The sequence below is a fragment of the Triturus cristatus genome, chromosome 4_1, assembly GCF_964204655.1.
Source record: "Triturus cristatus chromosome 4_1, aTriCri1.1, whole genome shotgun sequence".
In the NCBI taxonomy this organism is placed as follows: domain Eukaryota; kingdom Metazoa; phylum Chordata; class Amphibia; order Caudata; family Salamandridae; genus Triturus; species Triturus cristatus.
The window spans coordinates 1,128,540,968-1,128,555,170 of NC_140585.1; the positions used below are offsets into that span (position 1 = coordinate 1,128,540,968).

The window sequence follows — 14,203 nt, forward strand, 5'->3', positions numbered from 1 at the left end:
AACCAATAAGTGCAGATGACCGAAAGTTCTCCTAGAAGCCTCCCACTGGCGCTTTTGAATGCTGGTGTTTCCAAAAACTAAGACGTCTCACCCATGATTCCAGCTCATGGCACTTTCTTCCACCAGCTTACACTCTCTTCATCTCACTCTTGTAGATTCATTTTCATCTCGACTTTCTACCTCTTCCAATGTGGCACTATCATTCTCGATCCCCTTCTTTCTCCCTTAATTGCCTTTTTCCCTTGCGCTGGGGACAAAGTCTGATGACAAAAAATAGGTATTGGTCCCTCAAAGATGAGTATCGCTGCCCACAACTGGCAACCACCTGCACAGATTAAGCACTGTGTACAACTTAGTAGCAGTCGTGTCAGTGTACACCACATCCAGGGAAAGCAGGAGAGAATAAATCAGGGAAAGATTAACCATCTCCAAAGGAGTAATGAGCATCTAGTTCATCTCTGTTCAAGGTCTGTACAACACATTCATCCATCTAGGCCCGACAGCAAAGAGTCAATTGTCAACGAGTATCACGAGCTATCAGGAAGTTCACGGTCATTGACATGGGGAACACCGTTACTACTGACCAAGGGCTGAGAGGAGTATACTTCAAGGGGTGTGTAACTACAGGCCGGAGCCCACTGCTTTGAGGACTGATGGCTGGACGAAAGTGCAGCCCAAGATGTGCTCTGGTCTTCACCACAGGATTACACATGACATGAGTTGATAACATGGGTAAGGGAGCTGACCACTCCCACTTCCGCCTGACACGGATGCTCACACGAATGCAGAGGCTGCGGGTGGGAGGTTCTTAACTACCCGGCTCCCATCCTCGGCAAGGAGCCACAGTAACGGCGGCTTCTTTCTTCATCATCCCGGCGGATTTCTTCCTTCCCTAATCAGCCTCGGTGTTTCAGCGAGGCTGTGTGTGATTTGTGCATCGGAGCGCGAAGAAGCGCTGAACGGTGTATTTTCTTTTGCCTCTGACTAAAAACGAGACCACCAGCCTGTTTTACGAACTGCAGGATCCTCTGGGGCAGGACGCATTATTTTCACGCGCCTGGAGGCCTAAAGGCGCATAAAGGCACGCCTGGGGCCGAGTCCCCTGATTTTCTGCTTTCTCTGTGATTGTGTGCTCCCCGTCACGGCTGGGCTTGGCTCCGCCCCCTTGCATCTCCGGGACCAACGACCGGCCGGGCTTGGCTCCACCGGTCTTTTCCTTTTCCTGCACACAAGCCCCAGGATCTCCTGGGACAGGATGCATTATTTCCACGCACCTGGTGGGGCATAAAGTCACGCCTGGTTTCTCGTCCCGCGGGCCAAGGGCGGACCCGTTTGATAACGGCTCGAGGACGGGACGGGCCACCCTCTTTAAGTGACTCTTTAAGGTTAGTACCATTCGAAAGTTTAGAAACACTCTATAGACTTGTGAAATGTACACGGGCTGCAGAGAGCTACTACACCGAATCATTATCTCGCTGGGAATCAAAACCTCAGCTGGAAGAATGGCAACTAAGTCTGGCAAGGGTGGGAAGGTGGTCCCTACAGGTTCAGTTATGGGAACATTGGACCAATTTATTGTACGTGCCTCTTCAATCTTGGCCCACGAAATTGATCGCACTGAAAAAAGACTGTTACTGGATATTGCAGCCAATAGAAGGTCCTCATTGGGTCTCCTAGCCGGGGCCGTGTCTCCCACTTCCACTATCATCATTCCTGGCCCAGATTTTCAGCCAGGCGAGCGTGCTGGGGTGGACCAGGGTGTACACACCGTCCTAGAACATCCAGCCCCTAGTGAACCCCATCGGGGGTCGGAGTCTGCATCTACACCTGTATCTACACCTGAGGGACAAATAGGTTCTCTAGTTAGTAGCATTTCGCTTGACCCAGCGGAGAGTAACGTTAGGACCCGTTATATACGTGGTGTAAAATCTGTGTACCCAATACCAGTATCTAAGAGGAAGCGTGGGTGCGCGGCTCAGAAGGGCAGAAAGGCAAAAATTAAGAAGCCAAATGCTTTAGCCGAGTCTTCTGGAGGTATATCGATGCCCTTAGATAACAGTGTTGAGGTCCTGTCTCCAACGATGGCTGGGATAGATCAAGCGACGCTACTTGGGACAGATACCCCGTCGGAATGGACCCAGGCAACATGGGATAAAATTGAACAGCTATTTTATAGAACCTGTATCCCTATTTACAAAAGGCTGGACTCCATCGAAAAAAGACTTGAAGCTCTTGAAGCTGTAGAAGCTAAAGTTACTAGTAGTGCGGGGTCTGTGGTCAGTGCTAGTAGTGGGCAACGTGTGTTGGAGACTACTGAGATTATTTCAAGTTTAAACCCTCCAGTCCAGTCTTCACAGATAGTGGTATCTAAAAGTAACTCTACTGTGACCGCGAGTGCTTCTATTCTCCAGAATACTTTGCATGCTACCAATGGAGCCCAGGATTCACGTAGGGTGGGAGCAGGGCTGGGTGTCTCTAACCTAGTCCCCCTTGACCCAGGCAGGGGCAGTAGGGTGCCAAATGATATATCTTTAGCTAGTCTTCCATGTATAGACCTTCCCCCTGCATCTACTCCTTATGTGTGCATCTTGACGGGGGTTCCCTCACTGAGACTAGGTCAACGGGAGGATTACACAGATTTAAAAAAATAAGTGTATTCACTGGCTTAACATGAATCGAACCTTACCTCCTGGTGTTTCGGCTAAAATCCTTTTTGCAAGAAGGGTGGATTGGGTTGGGCTAAGACAAAAAACGATTGAAGGTGATTGTATCATCATTAACTTTGGGGATACTAGTGCTGTGGAGTACATTTGTGGTTGGCGAAATCAAGGTATGGATTCTAGGATAAAACCTCTCCCTCTAACATTCTTTTACCCAGCCTCCTCTTTAGGTCCTTTGAAAGCTAGGGTAGGTAGGAGTGGTTCCGTACGGGGGCCTAGGGGGGGGTTTAGAGTCTTGACAGGAAATAGGTTTGATGTTTTATCTGGCCTAGAGGAGTGTGATTGACAACAAACCACTCCAAATCACCATACCTCAGTATGTATTCCCAAAGGTATTAATCATCCTGATCTAGGTCTGAAGATGGTTGACTTGGTTTATGAAAATTTAAATGCACCCAATCACCCTCTAGTTAGGACTATAGTAAACAAACTTCCTGTTGATGATAGCTTAAAATTCCCTGGGGAAAATGGGGTTAATGAGTCAGCACCGACGATGGGGTTGACCACAAGCCATGGTTCTCCCCCTACCCAGGATGGTTGTCCTATGCTAAAGGATTCTTGTACCCATAGACCTACAGTTTTAAAGTTACTATCTTGGAATATCGCAGGGTTGGGCCCGCAGTTAGCACTTCCTGAATGGTCAGATTTTATTGAAACCCATGATTTATGTTTTTTTCAAGATACTTGGGCAATAGCGCCCGTGTTTCGTTTGGGGTATCTTACCTTTCAGGTCCCAGCGGTAAGACAAGAGAAGGGCTGTCCAATGGGGGGGTTTGGTTATTTGGGTACGGCAGGCATTAAGGTGCAAAGTTTCACAAATACCCACATATAGTATTGATATCCTCGGGATAAAAATCATACCAGAACAAAGTCTTAGCCTATATATTTTTAATGTTTATGCAAGAGATCTGGCTGGTGGGCGACGTTCATACGTTGTAGCTGACCTGGAAAGGTTGCTGGATGATATACCAAGGGAAACTAGTCCGATGGGCGTGGGGGATTTCCACACCACGTTTGAACCCCTAGGGCCAAAGGACCAATGCATAACGGAGGATGAGGATGTAAAATGGGGTATACCTACTCTTGAGGCTGAGCCAATTAAAAAATGGACAGAGGCGGCCATACAAATGAAAGGGTTGTGCATTGGGTATCAGTTGAGGGCCGCAAATGGGCGAACGTTGTCTGATAAGAAGGGGGCTAATACTTTTAATAATGGGCGTAGGGCGAGCCGTATTGATTATGTTTTAGTAAGCCTGTCCTTGTGGCATTGTGTAAGGGACATGGCTGTTGTTACTCGAGTAGAAAGTGACCATGACCCACTCATTGTCACAATGGCCGGGTTGCTAGATGAAGCCATACCAATTAGGACAGTGGCAGGGGGCAGTGACTTGGTATTGACCAACGACACACGACACTTGAGATGGAAAAACGTTTCGAGATCCCAGGCATCGCTGGCAGCGATGAATAATGAGGTGGATAGGGTATTAGAAGTCTGGGGATCTAGAGAGAGAAGCCAGACTCCTCTGACCCATATTACCGAGATGCATACAGCACTGTTTGAACAATTAAAACTGTTCTTTTGTAAACCTGCTAAGAGTAGTCAGGGTAAGAAGAAGAAAATTGTTGGATGGTTTACTGATAATTGTCGACAGATGCGGACGAAATTGGGGTTAGCTTTAGGTGAAGGAGACCCAGCAAAAGTAAGGTTGGCACGGGACTCCTATAGAAGAGCAGTTAAAGCAGCAAAAAAATCTATGGGACCAGGCAAGATGGGTGGAGCTTAAAGAAGCATGCGTGTCACGAAATCCTAAAGTATTTTGGGATACGTTTAAGTGGGATAGGGGGGGGATCCCGGACCCCCCGCAGAATAATGTTGCCCACCATCTATGGGTGGAATATTTTAAACCCCAGTACGCTTCCTTGGAGGATGATCAGACTATGGGTCCGATGGAACTAATTTTTTTCTCTGGCGAGGTGTTCACGTTAGTGGAAGTAGATAGGGCTTTAGATACTATTATCCCTAGCCGTGCCCCCGGAATGGATAATATCCCTGGTGATGTGTTTCTAAGTCATAAATCCTCATGGCGCCTGTATATCAGATATTTAGCAAATGCTATTGCCTGCGGGGCTCCATTCCCGGCCTCCTGGAAAGGGGCCGAGATAATACCGGTTTTTAAGAAGGGGGACAAATCCGTTGCAGCTAACTATAGACCAATAAGTCTTATAGACTCCATCCAAAAGATCATGGGTAGACTGATTCTACAAAAGCTGCAGTCTTGGATGGATGATGAACAAATCCTTACCCCACTGCAGGCGGGCTTTCGTCCCCTTACAAGCACTATCGACCTGGTCTTCCGTTTTATTAACATCTATTGGAAGACAGTCGTATTGGGGAAAGGGGCCCTGTACGCGGTTTTTGTGGATCTGAAAGCAGCCTTTGACTTGGTGCCACGACGTAGGCTGTGGCGTGTCTTAAGTGAGATGGCGATGTCTGCTGAACTGTTATCTTTGATCGTCCGCTTACATGAGGATAATCATGCGCGGGTCCGGTGGGGGGCCAGGGGTGAGGTCACCGAGTCCTTTCCCGTTAACAGGGGAGTGCGCCACGGTTGTGTGTTTGCGCCTACCCTGTTTCGCTCTTCGTTAACGGGGTGGCCGATTTCCTCTTGGAAACCCCCACCGACGCCCCTGTGCTGGCGAAAGAACATATACCTATCCTCATGTTCGCGGACGATACTCTGATAATTTCCAAGACCCCCAGCGGCTTGCAAAAAGCCCTAAGTAGGTTTGAGGAATTTTGCACAACTCAGGGCCTGGTAATCAACACAGAAAAGACAAAATTTATGTCATTTAATGAGCATAAATCCTTCCGGGGCAAGGTATATATGAATAATGCACCTCTTGATAAAGTTGACGCCTTTACTTATTTGGGAGTCACGCTACAGTCAGACATGAGTTGGTCTAACCAAATTAATGTAGCTACCCTAAAGTACAAACAACAGGCTGGGATTCTTGCAGTCAATTTTAAAACCTCTTTCTCCAAACCAATTAGCCCACTGATGGAGATTTTTTTTTTTTTTTTAAAAACCTTTATTTGTGCATAGTAAAAGAACAAATACGGGCCTACAACCATCAGGCCGGCCACAATACGGTTGAGCACAGAGACAAACAATACATCCCCTGTGCGTCAAGGTCAAGATTAGCAACGATTCAGGATTCATACACTGGAGGGAGCCTTGACACCGGGGGAAGGAGAAGTGAAGGTTAATTTTAAGGTTTTCAAAAAAAAAAAATTTTATCGGGAAAAAAGTCAGTAAAGGATAGAAACAAGGAGATTCGAGTCCGCAAGTCGGCTTCATACACTGGAGAGCAGCAGCATCATTAAAACAGCCATAGAAAATATCATACAGTAAGGCGATGCAATTAGATAACAGGATCATCACAGTAGTAAATACGCACCCCCTAAAAGCCGCCCCCACTCAATCCACCCCACACCCGGACCCCGAATCGAAACAAGTATAGCGCAGAGACATGAAAGAAAGAGGCCCATAGAACTAAAAAAGAAACAGTAAATTACCCCCCCACCCTACACCAATGCGGAGGCTATGGCCTACCCCCCCCCCAGCATAGTGCCTGTCGCCCAATGAACCCGAAATATAGACGAGAGAGAAAGTAGGAATAGAGTAAAGAAACTAAGAGAAGAAAGAAGAAAGGAGGCGGGGAGGAGCCCACGTATCCTCAGGAGCGCCCGACACCACCGGCCAACCAAGCCTCCACACACTGAAACCCCACTACACCCAAAGGCGGTCGTGGGAAGATAGCATGTAACACCACGGAAATGAAGGCAGACAGATCGCGACGAGTGCGCACAACATAAGTAGACAATTCCAGTCCCAGTCCAGCCCGGCCGTGAAGCCATGATGATAGAAAGTAATCTAGCCCTGGCCCGATCGCGGGCGTACGATTAGACCCGCCCCCTCGTGAATGCCCCGCATCCCGAACAGACAAAGACAATATGGCCACTTGGGAGAAGATGGAGAAGTAGAGTCACAAAATGGCCGCCGATCATCTATTGAGGTCCCCTTGCACACCATATAAAATCCAGACCTGGCTTGTAAAGTACATGAGTTCCACATAAAAGGAGTCGTAGGCCACCGTGAACAGTTCCTCGAGGTCGCCAGGTGTAGTTCAGCTGGAAACTCCTGCGGGCACGGTGAGGCAGGCAACAACAAAGCAGGCGGCAATGACCGGGGAAACAAAGTATCTGCCATTGAGCAGGAGAGCGATTGATCCTGAGCGCCGGGAAAGCCAAATGCAGACACCAGTGTAGCACCGTTATACCCAGTCGTTGCTTCCCCGCAGGAGGACCACAGCACTGGCAGACTCACGTCTTGTTGATCACAAACGGGGCGCTCACGGCCCGCAGCAGACAGTGTAGAGTCGAACCGCTCACTCAGCGTTTGCAAGCCGACACACAATTGCAGACGAAAGTCCCGCAGGGCAGCCAGAACGGAGCCGTATGTCAGCGGAAGCTGCGCCCCCCCAACGGCAGCAATCCGGGACGGCACTGGAGAGCTGGAGTCTGGTAGAGGGAGGGCGAAGCGGGCAGCGGGCGAGACCGGAGCATCACCCCCCCGCAGCGAGCAGGCAATCAGCGCCATGTTTTACCGTTGAACGGTACCGTGGCCAGGGGGGGGATCGTGACAAGGAGGCAATTCCCAACAGGTCTGCGCCGCAACAGGTGAAAGCCAGCAGTCTCTTCCCCTCCCTCAGGCTCTCTTTGCAGCCGACTAGACCATAGAAGAAGGGGGTCTGCAGCCTTCTACAGCGTGATCCACAGAGCGGGGTAGGAGACCCGCCACACCGGGGCTTACCCTCTGGCTCCAGCCCATCAGATGCAGGGTACAGGAGGTGTCCGGGCGTCTCTCTCCCGGCTCTTCTGGCGACCGTGCGTGGCGTGAGGCGGGATCGGGACCTCGGGCTCAGATTTGCACCAGCGGGTCCGGTGACTGCAACGATTCCAGGGGGTCGGCCGAGGCCACAGTAGAGCAAGGGTCCAGGGCGGGGAACAAAGGCACCAAAAACTCCGGCATCCGGGCGGGCTAAGACTTCGGGAAAGCGGCGGCGCGGTCAGCGCGTCGTCGCACGCGTTGCACCTCGAAAATCGGCAAGGATAGGAATCAGGATGATAGTCCGAGGCCAAGGGCCGACGGAGCCGGGCGCTCAAGCGACTGCTCCGGTCGCCATCTTGGCTCCTCCCCCATGCACTGATGGAGATTTATGGTATGAAAGTCCTAAGCTCCACTCTGTATGGAGCGGAGCTTTGGGGGTTTGCGAATTTATCTACCATAACTGCTACTGAAAATTCCTTCTTGCGTAAGGTCACCAGTGTCCCAATAAGCACACCCATGTGTCCATTATTGCTTGACTTGGGAAGGAAAGCAGTAAGGGATTTGGCGAAACTTCGCTCTCTTTTATATTGGCGAAGATTGTGGTGCACGGCTGAACTTTCGCATTATGCTAGAGGGATCAAAGATGTAATGGACACAGATTGTTTCCATAGGATTAAATGGCTAGGGGAGATAAGGTTGTTGTTGGTGAATCTAGGTCTGAGAGAACTTTGGGATGATCCCCAAAATGCTCCTTTACCATCAAAAAAGATATTGAAGGAGAAGTATTGGGACATGGTAACGGTGTCAGTACGAGCGAAGGGTGCAGTAAAACATCTGACAGGCCGGTTCCTTGAATTGAAGATAAAGCCTGTATTAGAACACTATTGGGACTCTATTGAGAAACCTTTAGACAGGAAGTTATACTTCCAATTGAGGGTTGGTACCCTACCTGTTAGGTCATTTACTGGCAACTGGGTTGGAGTTATGATGAAAGCTTGTCCAAAATGCTTAGATAAAGAAGAAACGGTTAGCCACCTGTTGTTCTTCTGCCCACTGTATAAAAAACTTTGGGCTATGTGGGTTATACCTATTTGCAAACTTCTAGGCTTCAGAAAGCATGACGAGGCCCTAAGAATCCTTACAACGGACCCATCGCTGCCAATAGCAATCGCAATGGCTAAGTTTTTAGGCTGGGCCTGGACCATCCGATCCAGGGTGTTGCTCCAAGCTAATTGATTTAAATGCCCTCAGTTCGAAAGATAGGCTGTACCATAGTATGAATTGCCTGGGATTAATCGAGTATGTATGTATTTCATTTCCAGAATTAGTTTATTCGGCAGCATTCCTTGTTTAATCCGTTCTTAAATGTTTTAGACTCAGAATATGTATTTTCTTAATATACATGTTGTAACGTATGTGTACTGCTTTTATGACAAATCTGTGGAATAAAGCTATTTTGATTGATTAAAAAAAAAAAAAGATAACATGAAAGGATTCAGTGTGAAGCAATACACATGTAATAAAGAAGGTACCATTAATACGTTCTAGGTAAAAGAAGTAACTAAACTTAGATTTTCACAAACTTTCACAACATGAATAAAAAACAGCTGTCATACACTTAAATTCCGGAGATAGTTAATAAAATTACTTTATGAAAATCAGAAATAGTACCTGCCACACCAGCCCACTGCCCAAAGGCCACAACACGTGTCCCTTTGTGGTCCATCATCTTTTCGTAGTCAATTAGGCGAATTTCCTAAAGGAAAATTATAACATATGTAGGTTAATTATAATTTCTGGAGCGATTACCGTTATGTCTCAGGATGAAGGGAATTATGCTTATAATAAAGTTAGTGACATTTCAAACTTTCCAATGACTGAACAGTTTACTTGTATTTTGTACTAAAAGGCTGTTTCAGATCATCAACAGTGTAGGATGGAACAACTCCCTGCTTGATGGTTGCAAGTAAGAGGTACTTCATCCACCTGTAACCTCCACTGTTAAAGCACACTACCAAAGTAATTCATTCATCGATCGGCCACTGTACAAACAAGGTACCCATCGTCTGCTACTTTTCCCATATATGCAATATTACTGGGTGAATGTTTCATAGAATCACCAAATGAAAGTACAATAAGCATGAGAAAAAATGAGTGGTGTTGCAAAGCTAAGCTATTACTGAACCAACATGAGTACCTGCTAGGAATCTATTTTACCAATTTCAGGATCTCATCCTGCAGGACTGTCGTAAAATCTAGTATTTTCTCCTACCCATTTTAGGACCTCTTCCCACAGGACTGTCATAACATCTATTTTCTATTACCTGTTTCAGAATCTCGTCCAGCAGGGACATATTGGCTTCTTGAGCTTTGATGGTGTGTGAGAAGAACGCGTATGTCTTCCTGGGAATTAACTTATCCTCTGGTGGTCGTTTCACTCCCACGATTAGAGAAGCAGCAGAGATATCCTCCTGAATGATACCGCCCGCCTTTGCATACTCCTGGCCAAAAAAGAAAGTAACATGGTCACCGGTTTTGCAGTGGAGCTGCTAAACCATGTTTTACCATTTGTGAAGGAAAACAGTTCCACTGATATCCAATGAACAGAATACAACCATTGCACAAGGCCATCTAAAGATACACAAAACATGAGATGTACACTGAATCAGCAGTATACAATCTTCTATTTTTACCTACATATGCAGAACAAACAGGGAGGAATATTTAATACCACTCAAACATCACGCAAGATTCCAGATACCATGGCAGTTTGAACAAGCTGGAATAGTGAAACATCACTTTCAAGCAGTGCTGGCGCAGTGGAATGGGTGAAAGGAAATGGTACAGCCAAGTTACATCAGAATGATCTAAGTATGTGTTAAGCAAACAATAAAATCTAAATACATGATAAAACCTTCTACTAGAGGCATCCAACAACAAGGCTTCAGCAAGAACTGTACAGTGGAAGGGCAGCTTATGACGAATCAATAAGTATACCGCCATGAACTATGATTGGTTGGTCAAAGGCAATGTCGCGGGGGAAGAAAGCAGGATTTACTGTCCAATGTCAATCTAAACTAGTGCTATGTCAGTATTTCTGGAGTCACGCTTGTTCCCTGTTTTCCCCAGTTTTGATTAAATAAAACCTGATGTTTAGAGGTGTGAAGGATTATTACTTGAAGCTCCAAATTATAGGCTGGTTAATGGACGCTCAAAATTGTTCATATTTGGCCTTATATGGCAGAGGCTTTCACCAAATAATTTCAGGGTGTCAACCCCAGATTAGGAATCCCACAAAGGTCAATGTTCCAGATCTTAATCAGAGTCTCCGTAGACCACGAACCAACAATTCTTGGTTAAGCGCAAACCAGGAGAGCGCAAAATTTCAACAAGCTGAGCTGAGGATCCACATTCTACGTTGTGGTACAAACAGACCACAACTCCAGCCTGTGTAACACAACAACTTAGATCTACTACAACACATTTGTGGTGCCAGGCAACAAGCCTTTGACGAGAAAAGTGCATGGCTTTAGGTCCAGGCGTTAAGATGTTTAAGTAAAAGATTTTTCACTGAAGTGCAAGTCACATCTGTGAGGTATGCCATACAAGGGTCTCAAGGGTAAGATTGTTCTACTGTGTTTTCAGGAGTTTCAGGTTTTATACTGGGTGCATCTTTTGCTTTTTGAAATCAACTCTTTGTCTGCGCTGCCCTAATGCACTAAGCATGTGCCAAAGGAACTGGATCTATTAGCAATCTTGAAAATAAATGGATAGTAATTCCATAAGGAGAATGGTAAAGATGTGAAAGCTTAACTGTTTCGGCATTAGAATGAGATCAGGAAGGCAAAACCTGATGTGGATTAAACAGGAGAGTACATGTGCTGGCACCACTCTACAGAGGTCAATTGTTGGGATGCATCTTCCTTTTGTGTGGAGGAGGATTCCTATGAGGGGTTGAGGCACTCTTAGTGTTTGTGTAGTTAGCCAAGTGTGGCCAAAAGTTATATTGGCAAAAGAAGAAATGATGAACATAAGCTTATCAGAGGCTGTGTTGCAGCTACTGTTACGACAGCTATGCTTGAGTTTGAACCCTCAATAACATTGGTAGGGCACCAACACAAGCACTGCTGTACATTATTAGAAGAGCAACTCATAACTATGTCCAAGTATAACGCTCCCTGTATTTTGAAACCGCAAAGAAAGATTATCCAGAAACACTTTTAAATTGGATACTCTTATTTACTCACATTATTTATTGTCATGCTAAGAAAAAGCTCCTTCACTCTCAGAAGGCACACTCGATGTTCTTCAAGAGCCAGCCCTGATGTCAACTGGCCCAAGTATAAAAACTATTTTATTCACATTACAAAATCAACATGAATACATTACCAAACATTGGCAAGGCCATTCTGGCGCTGCCTGCCAGCCTTTTGGCTTTATCATGACTTGTTTTGTTGTACCATCGTGGTTTTGTCAATCTGTATTGTTGGGGAAGCTGCCAGGCCCTCATCAAAAACATGCTTAAAAGCAAAAACATCTTTTGGTCTCAAAAACCACACATTGCCACAGTAGTCCCTAGCACTGAAGGTAACCATTTTGTGTGCAGATGTGCTCCTTGTGAAAGGGGGGAATGCCGTCACTCACAATGAATTTAGCCAGTTTGCTGAAGTGGGCAGACCCACTGCCCTATCATTTACTCTGTACTGAGAAGAAAAATGTGAAGGATGCAATAACAGATCATTGGGTGAAGAGGTCTAGCTTATAAACCCTACAAATAAATGTATTACACATACAATAAAAATAAAAAGGTCTTGGGTAACGCTAGAGAAGGTGTCAAAGTACAACTAAAGAACCTTCTATAGCTTTCAGTTGTCAGAGCTAAGATTGAAATAATCTTTACTTCCTCAAAGCTCAAGTAGCATTGTTATCTACTCCTGCTACTCCAATTCCAAAAGGCTCGGAACACTCTGACTTTATAAATTAATAGATTAACAGGCATTAAACCATAAACTCTTCCTTACTTGACTAAGGCAAATGCGTCTCTCCGGGTCTCCACACTGGTCAGCTCCAACATGTCTAAAAAGCAACATATGAGAAATGGGAAGGGAGAAGGTCCTGACAACATTCCTGCAGAGGCAATGAAGGCAGACACTGAAACATCAGTAGACATCCTCTACCCCATGTTTGGAAGGAATTGGGAAGAGCGAAAGGGGCCATCAGAATGGAAGGAGGGATAGCTCATCAAGATCCACAAGAAAGGAGAGCAGAGTAACTGTGCAAACTTCAGAGGGATAACTCTTCTACCGACCCCAGGCAAAGTCTTCAATAGAGTCATCCTGAACAGAATGTAGGAACAAGTCGACAACGTTCAACTGCAAGACCATCAAGCTGGCTTCTGCAAAGATAGATCCTGCACATACCAGATTGCAATACTGTGCATCATTATTGAGCTGTTGATGGAATGGAACTCCTCCCTCTATGGCAACGTCATCAACAATGAGAAGGCATCGACAGTGTGGACAGAGACCCTTTGGAAATGCTTCCTCCACTATGTTATGCCAGATAAACTTGTACGCATTATGATAGAATGGGGTAACCCACAATTGTCCACGGACCTGGGTAATGATTGATATAGAATACAATGGTCCTAGACTTCTTAACCTCTTCAGTGCCACGCCCTTTCCCCGCCCTGTGCCGGGCGTTACATTAGCGGGCGGGGTTCATGACGAGATAGTCTCGTCATGGGCACAGCGCAACCGTGCTCCATGACGAGACTATCTCGTCATGGGCACTGAAGAGGTTAAAGCTACAATTTAGTTATGAAAGCATTCATTAGTCAAAAAACATCAGGTACATATAGAATTAGCATAGGATCATTAATGTACCATCAATTTCTTCTGCACTAAAGCATGTACATCCTCAAAAGACACAAAGGCACGCAATATCACTCCAATAGTGACTGTTTATTTCTCAGTTACTTTTATAGCAGATCACCATATTCAATGCTCTGGTCGTGGTTCATAGTGGCACCAGTTTTACAAATGGGCCTGTCCTTAGATTTACAAAGTGTTTGTTTAAGGATACCTCACCATAGGTTGCCTCCCCTTGTCCTGAGGAAGACCCACCTGCAGAGGATGTAAATTACCCTCTATGCACCAAGGTCGAAACGTCAACACTCTCCCCCAGTGGGCCTGTACCCGATACCGTCCCGGCCCTGCCCTTTACACAGATGAAAACGCTCTGTGCGCCATCAGAAAATCGTTAAACCAACATTTGGAAAATCCATGAGGGACAGGCCCATTTGTAAAACTGGTGCCACTATGAACCACGACCAGTTTACTAATGATAGTAGAATGCAAAACTGATCGTTTGTTGATTCTGTTCTTTGGATTCCCCTCCTTTATATCTGTCCTACGTTACAAGCACTTTCCCTTTCACACTCCCCTTGGAGCAACCTTTTCTATTGGAGCATTGAATATGGTGATCTGTTATTTAAGTAACTGAGAAATAAACAGTCACTATTGGAGCGATATTGTGTGCCGTTGTGTCTTTTGAGGATGTACATGCTTTTGTGCTGAAGAAATTGGTAGT

The 14,203-nt window shown here is 46.0% G+C and overlaps 1 protein-coding gene across 1 annotated transcript in view; it reads right to left on the reverse strand.

Moving 5' to 3' along the window:
• Positions 1 to 14,203, reverse strand: part of AASS (aminoadipate-semialdehyde synthase) — a 417,355-nt gene that overhangs the window by 333,840 nt on the left and 69,312 nt on the right. Inside the window, exons 3-4 of the mRNA XM_085654183.1 lie at positions 9,937 to 10,113; positions 9,284 to 9,368 (exon numbers count right to left, since the gene is read on the reverse strand). Coding sequence (XP_085510309.1) covers positions 9,284 to 9,368; positions 9,937 to 10,113 — 262 coding nt within the window. The remainder of the gene's footprint in view (positions 1 to 9,283; positions 9,369 to 9,936; positions 10,114 to 14,203) is intronic.